General features: G+C 36.0%; 1 protein-coding gene across 1 annotated transcript in view; it reads right to left on the reverse strand.

The window, feature by feature from the left end:
• Positions 1-1,616: 1,616 nt before the first annotated feature.
• PCLO (piccolo presynaptic cytomatrix protein) overlaps positions 1,617-12,621 on the reverse strand; it is a 329,508-nt gene continuing 318,503 nt past the window's right edge. The window contains 4 exon segments of the mRNA XM_021689841.2: positions 1,617-2,000; positions 3,631-3,811; positions 5,536-5,607; positions 6,972-7,065. Of these exon segments, the coding sequence (XP_021545516.2) occupies positions 1,789-2,000; positions 3,631-3,811; positions 5,536-5,607; positions 6,972-7,065 (559 nt within the window). The 3' untranslated portion in view covers positions 1,617-1,788.

Raw genomic sequence — 12,621 nt, forward strand, 5'->3', positions numbered from 1 at the left:
TTGAAATAATATGCAACAAAAACTGATCTACATTCCAACTGGTATGCTAATTTGAATTTTGAGCAGTTTAAACTTTTATCACAATGCAACATATTTATAGTCATGCTTGAACAGATTAGGTTAGTAGCATGCATTCCATTCTGCAATATGAATATTGTTAATCTAGTTCCCAACAGAAGTCAAAAGATGCCCAGTGCATAGAAAAATACAAATCACTGTAGTCATATATTATGGGACTGATTTGGGGACTTACACAGTGATAATGAAGTCCTGAAATGCCATGCCCACAAAAGCACATCAAAAAGTGGATAAACAGATTTGATCAGACAATCTCTAAAAAATTAAAAGATGAGGGCTTTAAATGTGGGGGATGTTCTTGCTGTGTGCTTTGCATAGCGCCTTTCTGCTCACCTCCTTCTGGCTTGACTGGTCCATCAGACACCACCTTCCTGAGGGCTAGCTGGCTTTGGTCTTGGTTGCCATTGGCTGGTGGAGGCAGATTATCAGACTGAGTTCTCTGAATGGGGAGGACGCCCGCTATGCTGTGTCTGTGCTGCTTCCTGGCATGATTAGACTGACCGCTTTTATGTGCTGCTGAGGCAGTGTGGGTGGAATGGAAACCCAGAGTACATATCCTCGGATGGAACCAGCTTCAATGTCACTCATGCAAACAGAAGTGATCTTTTGCTCCATCTCAAGAGGCTGTGTTTTCAAATGCCAAAACGACACCACATGCACAGCACTAGAGGGGTTAAAACTGGCTGTTTCTCGGGAAATGAAGACTTGGGGAGATGGGGATAACATCGATCTCTCTCCATGATCTGGCTAAGGCTGCTTGGAAGCAAAAGGGCAACTCCGTTTGTAAGATCTCTGCACTCGTTCAGTTTTTCCATATCGACTGACTACATTTTCGCAAATTAAATGAAAATACAGCAATTAAGATGGGTGAGTTGTGATTCTTTAATCGGCCTCTTGCCTGTAGAAGGACTTCCAGTGGTTAGAAAAGAAAATAGCCTATAAATTCTCTGATATCATATACAAAGTGTGATCCAACAGAATGGACCCGACTGTGCTCCTTAATGAGGGGACATGGCCTCATCACATATGTCTACACATATAATTAATATTATGTACTTTTTGGAAAATATAAGACATGATTTTCTTCACAGATTTTTTTTTCCACTAAAAGACTAGAAAGTTTCCCACATGGAAAGCTACAACATTTCACATGCATAATTCATTAAGGTTTCTAAGCTTGAAGTGGCCTTCTCCCCCACTCGGTTGGAGAATTCGACTGTTGGTCGCATTACTCTTCTGCCCGACAATTTTTGAGTGTTTTCAGATGCAAGAATCTCATCTCTAATCTGCTCTAAATGCTTGTGTGTGTGCTTTTTTTTTTTTTTTTTGGTGTAACGCCTGGAAAACTGGCAGCCACTTGTGCTCATAATTCCCAGATTCTCAAGGATATTTAAGCGCACACGAAAAGGACACACGACACTGCTTTGCCTGCAAATGTCATAGACACAGCCACCAAATACTATGAGCCAGGTTGGAGGGATGGCGGAGACAGAGGGGAAACAGCCAGTTTTATTGCCGTCCACGTAAATAAATAAACGAAACGAAAAATCGAAGTAAGAAAGAGCAGATTTATGTCTTGGTACTGTTGTGACACGGACAGAGGGACAGAGGATGGAGGGAGCAGGGTCTGCCAGAACACGGAAAGCGAACGGGGAAGGACAGCAGGAGAGAGAGGCGACAGATGAACATTAAGCTGCCATGCTGAGGAATTTATTTGCGTCTTTTACTTGGTTGCAGGCGGAGCTGCTGCACTGCGGCTTCGGCAGCAGCTATGGCAGCCCCTGCATCTTCCAGGTGGCTCTGGGTGACGCTGGTTTTGCTCTGACTGCGCGACGGTCCGTGAGAGCGCAGGTGGCCTTCGGAGGAGGATTTCGAGCTACCGGGACTACTGTGGGATTTCTCAATGGTGGGAACCTGCATGTCTGGTTACAAGAGGGTGAGACGTGAGTTAACAGCGCTCCAGCGTTCCTCCTGGCAAGCTTGGTCTCACATAATTTGAGACTAAGATTTATGTTAATTCTGTTTCCTTTTGGACTCATTTATGCAACTGCTTGTCACTCGGCGATGTGATTAAACATTGGGGGAACAGTTGTGGGGAGGAACGTCAAAAGGATAATCATGTCGAGAAGACAGACGTCTGAGAAGAGGACATACATCTAACTAGCCTCATGGAAATGCCTATGTTAACTTTCCGCATCGCCAAGCAACTGCTAATTCTAGGAGGGACCAGGCAAGAGACAAGAGGCTCCCACGGCCACAGAGGAGTTTCCAGTGAAAATGCAGGGAATGCCCGGATGGAGGGGTGTGCGTCACCAGGACACATTAACAGTGGAGACTGGAGAATCGTGTCTCAGGGGATTTCAGAGAATGTATATAGAGAGCCCACATTTACTATGGCCATCAGAGAGAGAGACAGAGAGAGAGAGGTCTTTATGCTAATGATCTTCTAGGAAGTTAATCAGGGTAGAGTTGATCTGGCCAAGTGGGATCCATAAATGATCTATAAAGCTCATTCACAAGTCATCTGTAGCCCTCATGGTAGCCCGTGGTTTGTCATATCAACTCAGTGGCCTACTGGACTCGGCCTCGTGGTTTTCCATCTCCGAGAACACTTGCACCTGTGACCCATTCCTTTCTAATGTGCAAAGAAGCACTTTTCAATTTGATGTACTTTCTGAGGAGAGAAGGGAGCAATACTCAGGTCCAGTATAAACATTTAGAGTTGACACTTAAAAATAGTTCAGTGTGCCTAGGTAAAATACTACATGGTTATCTCATCTAGGCAGTAACTCGGTTTATGATGAAGATTGATGTTGTGTGGTAGGATAATCGGCAATGAACCTCTCAAAGGAAAAGCCCATTCAAATGGGAATGCTGTGCATATTGCCAAACCCAATGTATAACATTACCATTTCAAAAATAATGATAGTGGTTTAAAAAAATCATAGCATTAGCTCGAGGCCAACATTTAGGAAAGGTTTAGGTAAATTTCAACATACCAGTTGTTTTGGTGACATAGGGAAAATGTTCTTGGTATGGTAAGTAAAAAGCAGGATGCAAAATTATATATGCTCATATATTACATATATAATATATGAGTAAGAATATACCTATGAAAAATAGGGGTTTAAACAATGAGAAGAAATATGCATAAATGGTAATGATGAGTATGTCTAGTCAATGGACTGTTGAGGATTCTTATTTTTCTTTATGAAATACCCCAACATATTTGATAAAATCGTATTATCATGGATTTTGAGAGCTGGAAATAATCCAACAGCTCATACAGCCCAACTCCCTCCGTTGTATTGGTTGAAAACCAGAGTCGAAGAGGTGAAGATCACGAAGTCATAAACCTGATAATGCGCTGATCTGAAACTAAAGCCCATTTTTCCTGATTCCATATCCATTACTGTTTGCAGGATATTATATTACATACTTTCCAATAGAATCCAACATTGTAAAATATATTAAATATACAGGCACTCATATTCAAGAAGTTACTGAGTGAACAAATAGAAAAAAGCTTTTTCTACTTGAAATATCTCCTACCCTTGGATGGGTCAGGGAAGATACCATGGCTTCTGCTTTTGATGACAGATGGTTTTGGAGACTGTTGGCTGCCCTGGCTGGAATGAGCCTTGCCATGATCAATACTTTCAGTCTGTTCTTTGAGAGAATACCATCTTGGAGTGTTATCGAGATGAGATGTGCTAGATAAATCAATCAATACCTGAAAAAATGCAGTAAGTCAATGAAATTGATATAATTCATCCATTACTTTTATCTGTGATCTGAAATTTACTCAAGGATATAAGCCAAAAGACATAGTATGACTTTGAGGATGACAAGGCTGTCCTCCTCATTTTTCTTTACCCATGACATTGGGAACAACATCTTGTGCATATTAGATGCTTAATAAACATTTGATTAGGGGCACCTGGGTGGTGCAGTTGGTTGGGCATCAGACTCTTGGTTTTGGCTCAGGTCATGATCTCAGGGTTGTGAGATCGAGCCCCACATTGGGTTCTGCTCTGCTCTCCCATTGCACCTCCCCACTGTGTACTCTCTCTCTAAAATAAATATATATATATATTTTAAAATGAACATTTGATTAAACTGAACTGCATAAGATCTTCGACTATAAATTATTTGGAGATGATGTGAAAAGGTAGTCACAACTCAATCTCTTTATGAATGAAAGCTCTCTTTTACTAAATGAACACATTTTAGTACTAAACTTGGATATCTTTTTTTTTAAACTCGGATATCATTTTTAAAGATTGCTTTTAGTTAGGAGAGGGACAAACTAAAAAAGAATGGGTAATTTGCAATTACTGACTAATTCCCTGTATTTTAAAACATACTTTAACTCATATTTGAAATAGGGATATGACTAACAATTTATGATGAGAAAGCACTGTATCATGGTTTGACTGGTAGCATTTTTTTCTTTCTTAGTGGTTCATGAGTAATATCCCATTTTACAATTGCTGGCATTTTTAAATTTGATGAGATATAAAAAAAACGAGAACCAACACAATGGATATATGCTCTAGGTTCATGTCAACAATAAATTACAAGGACTATAATAAATCAGTTTTCTGAAATGAGACATTAAGTCTGATAGAATACTGCGTTCTAGAACTGTCCAAAGATCAAGATTAGTCCCAGGGACTGTACCAGCATGGAGCCTGCAAGTAAAGGTCAAATGGCCTAATTTTGATAGTAAAGAAAAGTGTGGAGTCTTGGAACCAAACAAGGTCTCGTGTCACCTAGACTAAACAACTGTTTTCTATTGTTTCTGGGAAGGGACATCATATTGTCTAGGTGTTATTTTATTTTTGGAGAGGATTTATTTTTTAACATTAATTCATAACTTCTGCTTTAAGTAAAGATTACTAAATATATTTTTTGAAATACTATAGATTAAAAAAAAAAACACAGGATCTGACTCTGCCAGATTTCATGATTAGGGTAGATTCCATGTGAACTTATATAAAACTGATTTTTATTGTTTTCTCCTACTTCTATTTTGCCTCGTAAAATATTTTGAGAGATTTTTCATGGGATACTTAAAAGAAATAAACAATGCAGAATGCCATATCAAGTCATTGATAGATGCAGTGAAGAAGAGCAATGTTAAAAATTTAAAAATCTAGCTCATTTTATAATAATTTATTTCAAATTTGGATTCACAGCATGATTATATATCTACCAGCAAAACAATAATTCATCTACAAATTAGTTATAAAGTACATCAAATGATAGAGTGAAAACCATTTCTCAAATTACTATTCATCCAGTCAAAGAATAAGTCAGGAAATATATCCTATCCACCAAGGGGCTTTAACCAAAATGATTATCTAATAAACTTAAGAAATATGCTTGTATCAATAAGTTTTAATTGGTGGTTTATAATGAAAGCAAATGAAGAAAAGGAAATCAGATGCTCACCTCACCAAGAAAGTCATTGGAAGAAAATCTATCATAATCCCAGACTGTCACCTCCAGTGTTTTCTTCTTGAGCTACAGTTTAAATCAAAATGTTATTAACCCCACAAATTTTCATCACACTCTATTATAGATTCATTTATTTTCACTTCCTTGAACTCTTTCCATTTGTGTAAAAAGTCTTCAGATTTTATCTAAAATGTAGGTTTATATCAAATATTATATAAAATATCAATGATTTTATAGTCCAACCTGCTGTTTGTTCATGAGACCTCAAACTTTTACTAATTCCCTGTTATTCTAAGCCCCCACTCGCGATTTTTATAAAAAAAAAAAGTAGAGTCTATAAATGCTCTTTAAATACATGGAATTTAAAGGATGAAAAACTGTCTAGGGCGCCTGGGTGGCTCAGTTGGTTAAGCGACTGCCTTCGGCTCAGGTCATGATCCTGGAGTCCCGGGATCGACTCCCGCATCGGGCTCCCTGCTCGGCAGGGAGTCTGCTTCTCCCTCTGACCCTCCCCCCTCTCATGTGCTCTCTCTCATTCTCTCTCAAATAAATAAATAAAATCTTAAAAAAAAAAAAAGAAAAGAAAAACTGTCTAGGTTATTTGGATAAAATATTTAGATTGGAGTTTTTTGGTTTTAGTAAATCACCAAAAAATATAGTAGCATTCTCTAATTTCTGCAGGTAAATTTAACTTATTTTAAATTCAAGAACCCAGATTACAATTTGTACCCAGCTTCAACTTCATAATCAAATTAGAAATCTTCCAGAGGACAAATCATAAATCTCCTTTAAAATCCTTCAGGCTAGTCATCTGTATGTCTTGGTCTGTACAATTTAGCCCCACAATGCCAGGTTCTTAAGAGGCCTCGATTTAGAGAAGAGATGAATTCCTAAAATGTTGCCTGGAGCAATAACACATTCACATACACTGAATATTTTCTTTGTATTATTTGTGAAAGTCAAAATACAGCCACCTATTATTTTTGCAATATATACATATCAAATCATTATGGTGTATACCATAAACTTATACAATGTATTATGTCAATTTTCTCAGTAAAACTGGAAAAAAATGAAAGTGGTTGACCAAAATTTATAAAAAGTATATGGCCAGTTGGAAAATATTTTCCCTTAAAATATGATTAATGTGGCCCAGGCTGTTGAAATATTAAGATTTTGCAATAATTGATGGCAAATGTTCCATTGGTCTTATTTATTTTTTGGCTGCTTTGTCAAAATGCACACATTTACACTCATGGGAACTTTGCACTGTATCCATTTCCTTTCACTGGCTACATTTATTATTTGTATTTTACTCATTTCTTTTTGTTTGTGTGGCAAAACTGATAGACCACAGTCTTGCAATAATTTTGTCATCGGATTTCTAATATTAGCCGAAAACTCTCACATAGAAAATAATCATTGCATACCTGTTCCATGGAGATACTTTTATAAATAACTGTTTGATTCCACTCAGGATTAAGACTTTTTTGAACATATTTAGTCCTCCTCTTGTACTCAGCACTGAATTAGAAGAAAAAAAAAGAGTTATCTTGATTATTCACCTTAACTGATGACTTCATAGTCAGCTGGAAGGGCATGCAGACATTTTAAGATGATATTTTGTTTTAAATCATTATGCAATCATCCCATCACCTTCCTGTCTAAAACCTTACTTTAAGTTGAATACAAAATGACAATTTAAAAATACGTTGGATGCCTTTAGTTTTATTTGCTCTAAAGTAGTTTTTAAAGAAAAGCTTTTAGGGGTTCTAACTATACCATAATTTTAGAACCTTTCTCTTTCCTGAATGCAGGAGACAACTGCATGAACTATATGGTAACATCAATAATAATTTAAGTATTTCCCTTAAATAATAATTTGGTATTTCACTTTCCAATAGTTTTACTTCTAATCATGTCCACAAAGCCAAATGGTCTTTCTTTTTTTTTTTTCCTATTTAAAATTATAATAATTGTTTTGACTGAGGAAAGGATGAGAAATGTTTGTTGCTATAGCTGAAATTCCATGAACTTTTGTTACCCTGTATTTAAAGTATATTTTGACACTCTTAGTAAAGTAGGATATTTAGTTATAAAGCAATTAAATATAAATTCTTAGTTTATGTCAATAGCCCAGATAAATCATTATAAACCAGATCAAAATAGTTCCTCATTCCTTACAACTTGGGGCATTTGAATTTTTCCTTGACTTTTCCATTCCCTTTGAGCAACAGTTAGAAGTTTATATCCCAAACCTATTCTAATTAAGACAAACAGAACATTTATAACTGACATCAACCGGCTGATGGGGTTGGAATTATTGTTGTTTGCTATTAGCCAATGTTACCCACACAGATGAGGCCTTCATCCAATCCTCACTGCCTTTTTCCCGAATTTTCTGCCTAGCCTTATAGCTGAGCTCCTAGATAATACTTCAGCTCCAGTGGGCAGCAGAGTCCTGAAAATCAACCTACTCATCTGGAGTTCTTTCATTGCTCTGATTTTACACGTTGTTGTCTTTTCTAAAGGGACAGGATCCTGACCCTTGATTTGTTGTTCTATTCCTAACTATGGGCTGACTCACTTGCTAATTCCTGGTCTCTAGCACTGCCACATCCTGGAATGCCTCCTACTGTTTCCCAAGCACTAATTTACTCTATCCGTTCTAGATAGAGCTACTGAGAATCAAGCTCTAGTTCACCACTCACTTTTAGAATGTCTTCTCTCTTCAGCTTTATTCTCTTTCTTATCAGCCACACGCAACAGCATTAATTCCCAACATTGACTGCATATTGGGATCACCTAGGAATCTGAGTTCTGAGGCTACCAAGTATGGCCCAGCGCTGCACCCATATTTCTCCGCCCTGCACCTCCAAGGAGATCCTGATTTAGTAGGTCTGGGGTGAGGCTTGAGTATCAGAATTTTTTTAAATCTCCCAGGTAAGTCTAAGGTGCAGATTGGAAACCACTGAACTTACGTTTGCCAAGGCCCCATGTGTCAGCCATTGTGAATTGAATCCAATTTAAGAAATAGAGCATCACTCTCATCACTTCTAACCAACTCATTTGTGTAAAAATAAGAGCAGGATTTGACCATTTTTTCATTCAAGACAAATTGCAAAAAATTTGGAGGAAATGCATATGTGAGGATTTAAAGAAACAGGAATTCTCATAGACTGTAGACAATATAAATTTGTACAGTTTTTAGATGAATTTTAGATGAAACTGGTGAAGTTTAAGTTTATGGACCCAAATAACCTAGACAATTCTACTTTGTCTTCTTCCACCTTACAGTTTTCCCACCTGTGCGCAAGGAATGTGTTCAAGAACATTCATCGTAACATTGTTTCTAATAGCAAGTTAATAAGATAATATATAAATACATTATGATATATTCTTTCAATGAAATAGTAAGCAGCAGTTAAAATGAATAAATATACACTTCCATATATTAAGATGGATAAATCTTGAAAAAAGGTGAGCAAAAAATGTACAGGATAACTATAGTTATCGTGATTTAAAATTAAAATCATGTGAAATAATACAGTAAACTGTTTATGAATACATGGATATAAAATAAACATATAAAAATATCGTAACACAGTTTGGGAATTATAGGTAATAAATTCTATTTTGTGGTTATCTCAGGTGGACAGGGGAATGGTTTCAGAGGGCTTCAGAGGGTACTTATAAAATATTTTTAATTAAAAAAATGAAGCCTAGATAGCAAAATATTAAAATTTGATGGAACTAAATGGCAAGAACACAGGTATTTGTTATTTTCTATAATTTTCAGTGATTTTTGTAATATTTTACAATACAAATTCAAAATAACTTTGGTAAACTATGTTCCTTTATAGCTTATGTTTTTGATTTTTTTTTATGATGACATAGGAAGAATGGATGTGACCATTTTCAAGATAATAGCAAGCCTTGGTTACTCCTTTAGAATTCATGGCTACTTTTCTAGGCAGGTATACTTAGAAGAAAAATGCATGGCAGTATAAGTTTTAAGGCTTCTATTTGTTTTGGCCTTTGTTACTAAGGTAATGAGATCGTGAGGAAACATAAGGATAAGATTCATAATACACTGGAATAGTAGTAAATTATTTTTTTCCAATGCTGAAAAATTAAATGCATAACTTTTTAAAAAGATGGTAATTAATGTCAAATGCAAACTCAAGTACTTCACTAAAATCCTAGATATGTCAATATATATGAAAATAGTCTGTAATATTTAAATGTCCTCCAAAGAATTCATTATTCATCATCTTTTCTGAATCTGTGAATAATTGTTACTATAATTTTTCACCTGCATATTTTGTCATTTTTTTCACTTTTACATTTAGCAAAAGTTCTTAATTCATGTATGAAAAAGCAATTTATAAAGTAAGCACATTAAAATAAAAACAGCTAACATTCATTAAAAGCTTAGTTTTTCCCAAGCAGAGTTCTAAAAGCTTCTTATGTGTTAACTCATTTAATCCTCATGGCAATTCTATGAGACAGGATGGAAAAAAATGAAGCTCAGTAGAATTAAGGTATGTTGGAAAGGCTGCATAGTTATTAACTGGTAGGACCACGATTCAAACATAGGGAAACTGGTTGCTCTCCTATATATGTAATAGAAATTACATCCAATATGTGTGTATATATACACATATCATAAAAAATTAGGCCAGCGTTAGAGTTGTTTAGGGAAATTCTGACTAGTATATCCTAAAAGAGTGTTGTGGAATGAAGGATAATTACTACAAATATTTATTCTTGCCCAGATCCGCTCAGAAATAACCACAGTTGGGGGGAATTTTATGTTATTAGTGAGTTTGATTCTTCAATTCTCTCCAGACTCAAGGTCTGGATTAATGTAGGAATACACAACTTGCCTCCACTATCTCTGGTGGAACTGTGTAAATGATAATGCAATCCTGTGCAGTTTTTTTTTTTTTTTGGACTTAAATGTTATGCAGAGATGATCGCACAAAGCCATTCCTTCAATAACACTTGCTTTATAACTACCACGAACTGACCATCTTGAGCATGATCCCAATGGGCTGTGCTGCCGCTTTACAAAATTGAAAACTCAGCACTTCTCACAACCACATCAAAATCTGGACTGACAAGTTGAAGATGAGCAGGTTAGCAGTGGGATTCTTAAATGTGAGCATAAATTAGGTTGAGAAAAAAGTAGAGTTCATTTTCCTTTCCCTTCTTTGTCTGGAAAACACACTATATTCCCTCACGGGAAAATTGCAATAATGATATTATAGTAGGACAATTAGGCCGTATCTAATAATCAGAGAAGTTTTTTAAGAAGGGAAAATAAAAAGTCAATTAATCAAGATGGGGCACAGTGCTAATAAAAAAATTAACCCTCATTTCCTTGAAGTTTTGACTAACTTCTTTTCTCTTTCATTTTTTAAATTATTGACCAGTTACTTTCTCATAAGTAGATAATGCTTTTAAGACAGACAGAAAAAGATACTTGAAATTCAATTATTCTCCCCTATACTAGCAGAAAAAGAGTTTTCTGAGTTTCTCTTTTTAATTTCAAAAAAAATAAGAACGATGAATGAATGGAATATGATGACGTCTTTGTATTTTGCTTTCATAGAATTATCTAAAATATTGAAGATTTTCATTTCTCTTGTTTTATTTGGTTTTCCTTTATTGGAAATTATACACACACACAAACACACACGCACAATTTATTTTTAATTACTCTTCTAAGGATTTTCCTTTAATTTAGAAAGCAGCTCAGATAATATCCCGTTTTATAAGCCCTATTCTTCTGTGCAGTAATGTGTTTTTGGCACATCACTTGATTGTCTGTGCTCCCTGAAGTCAGAGCCTATGTGGCCATTTGTCAGTTCTACCCTCAGCACCTCACACAGTGTTTGGAACAGTTTGTGCTAAAGAAATGTTTATTGCATGGGTCCTTAAAATATACTTCTATTTTTTTCCCCTTAAAATCTATTGAAAATGAAACAAGCTCTGGCCTTTGAATTATAAATGCATGCAACACCTGTACCTGCTTTATAGAGGTCCTGGAGGGAATAGTCTGATATGCTAACAAGGCGGTTTAGAGAAAGTCCACGCTGGAACTGAACTTCCAGGTATCATGATAGTGAAAATCAGCTTCAGTCAGAGCAAAATCTCATTCGTGGCAAAAAGCCTGCACTTTGTCAAACAGTGTAATGAGAGAAAACCAGAATGAGATCCTTCAGATATGCTCATTTCCATTTCTTAGTTAGCCAGGGACAAGTATTGAGTTCATGCACTCTTTATAGGCTCTTTCCTGTTTCCTTTCATCTCAGGGCTGACAGTTGGGCTTTCAGAGCTTCTGAGTATATTGATCCGAGGGTGGAAAGAGGAAATGAGAGATGAGAAAATTGGACCAGTGAAATTCTTATCAGCGAACAGGACTTTCTTTCTTCTTCTTTTTTTTAATTTTAAGAATGACAAATGTGGTACATTTTATGATCAAAGAAAACAAAGTTGTTTGGTTTCCTATATACCGTTAAATGCTTTTGTATAATTCTGTAGCCCAAGCATTCCGCATCACTTTTTTGTAGGAATAACTGACCACTGGCGACCTGATATAGCCAATCATAAAATAAGAATAATCCATCAACTTTCTTAATTGCAGGCTTCATAAGCTGAAGTGTCTAGGTTGTCTTCCCTATACTCTACCCTGCAATCTAAAGTTCTTCACCTCAATTTAAATGTATATATATATTTCCTGTATATAAATTATATATATTTGTATATATACACATATCACAACAATTTTAGGCCAATTTTATAGTTGCTTTGGGAAATTCTAAGTGGTATGCCCTAAGAGAGTGTAATTGTACGTAATACTGACAATAATACCAAGCACCATTTATTGAGAGCCTATTATGTGTCAGACATTACGCTTATCACTTTTGGTGTATTACTCTGTGTTTTACAAAAAACCTGGGAGGGGAGTTATTATTATTCTTATTTAGCAGAAGAGGAAGTCGTTTCAGAGAAACCTCACAACTTCTAAGAGGCAGGGCTGAAATCCAAACCCAAGCTCTTTAGGACTTTATT

The sequence above is a fragment of the Neomonachus schauinslandi genome, chromosome 12, assembly GCF_002201575.2.
Source record: "Neomonachus schauinslandi chromosome 12, ASM220157v2, whole genome shotgun sequence".
NCBI classification, from domain to species: Eukaryota; Metazoa; Chordata; class Mammalia; order Carnivora; family Phocidae; genus Neomonachus; species Neomonachus schauinslandi.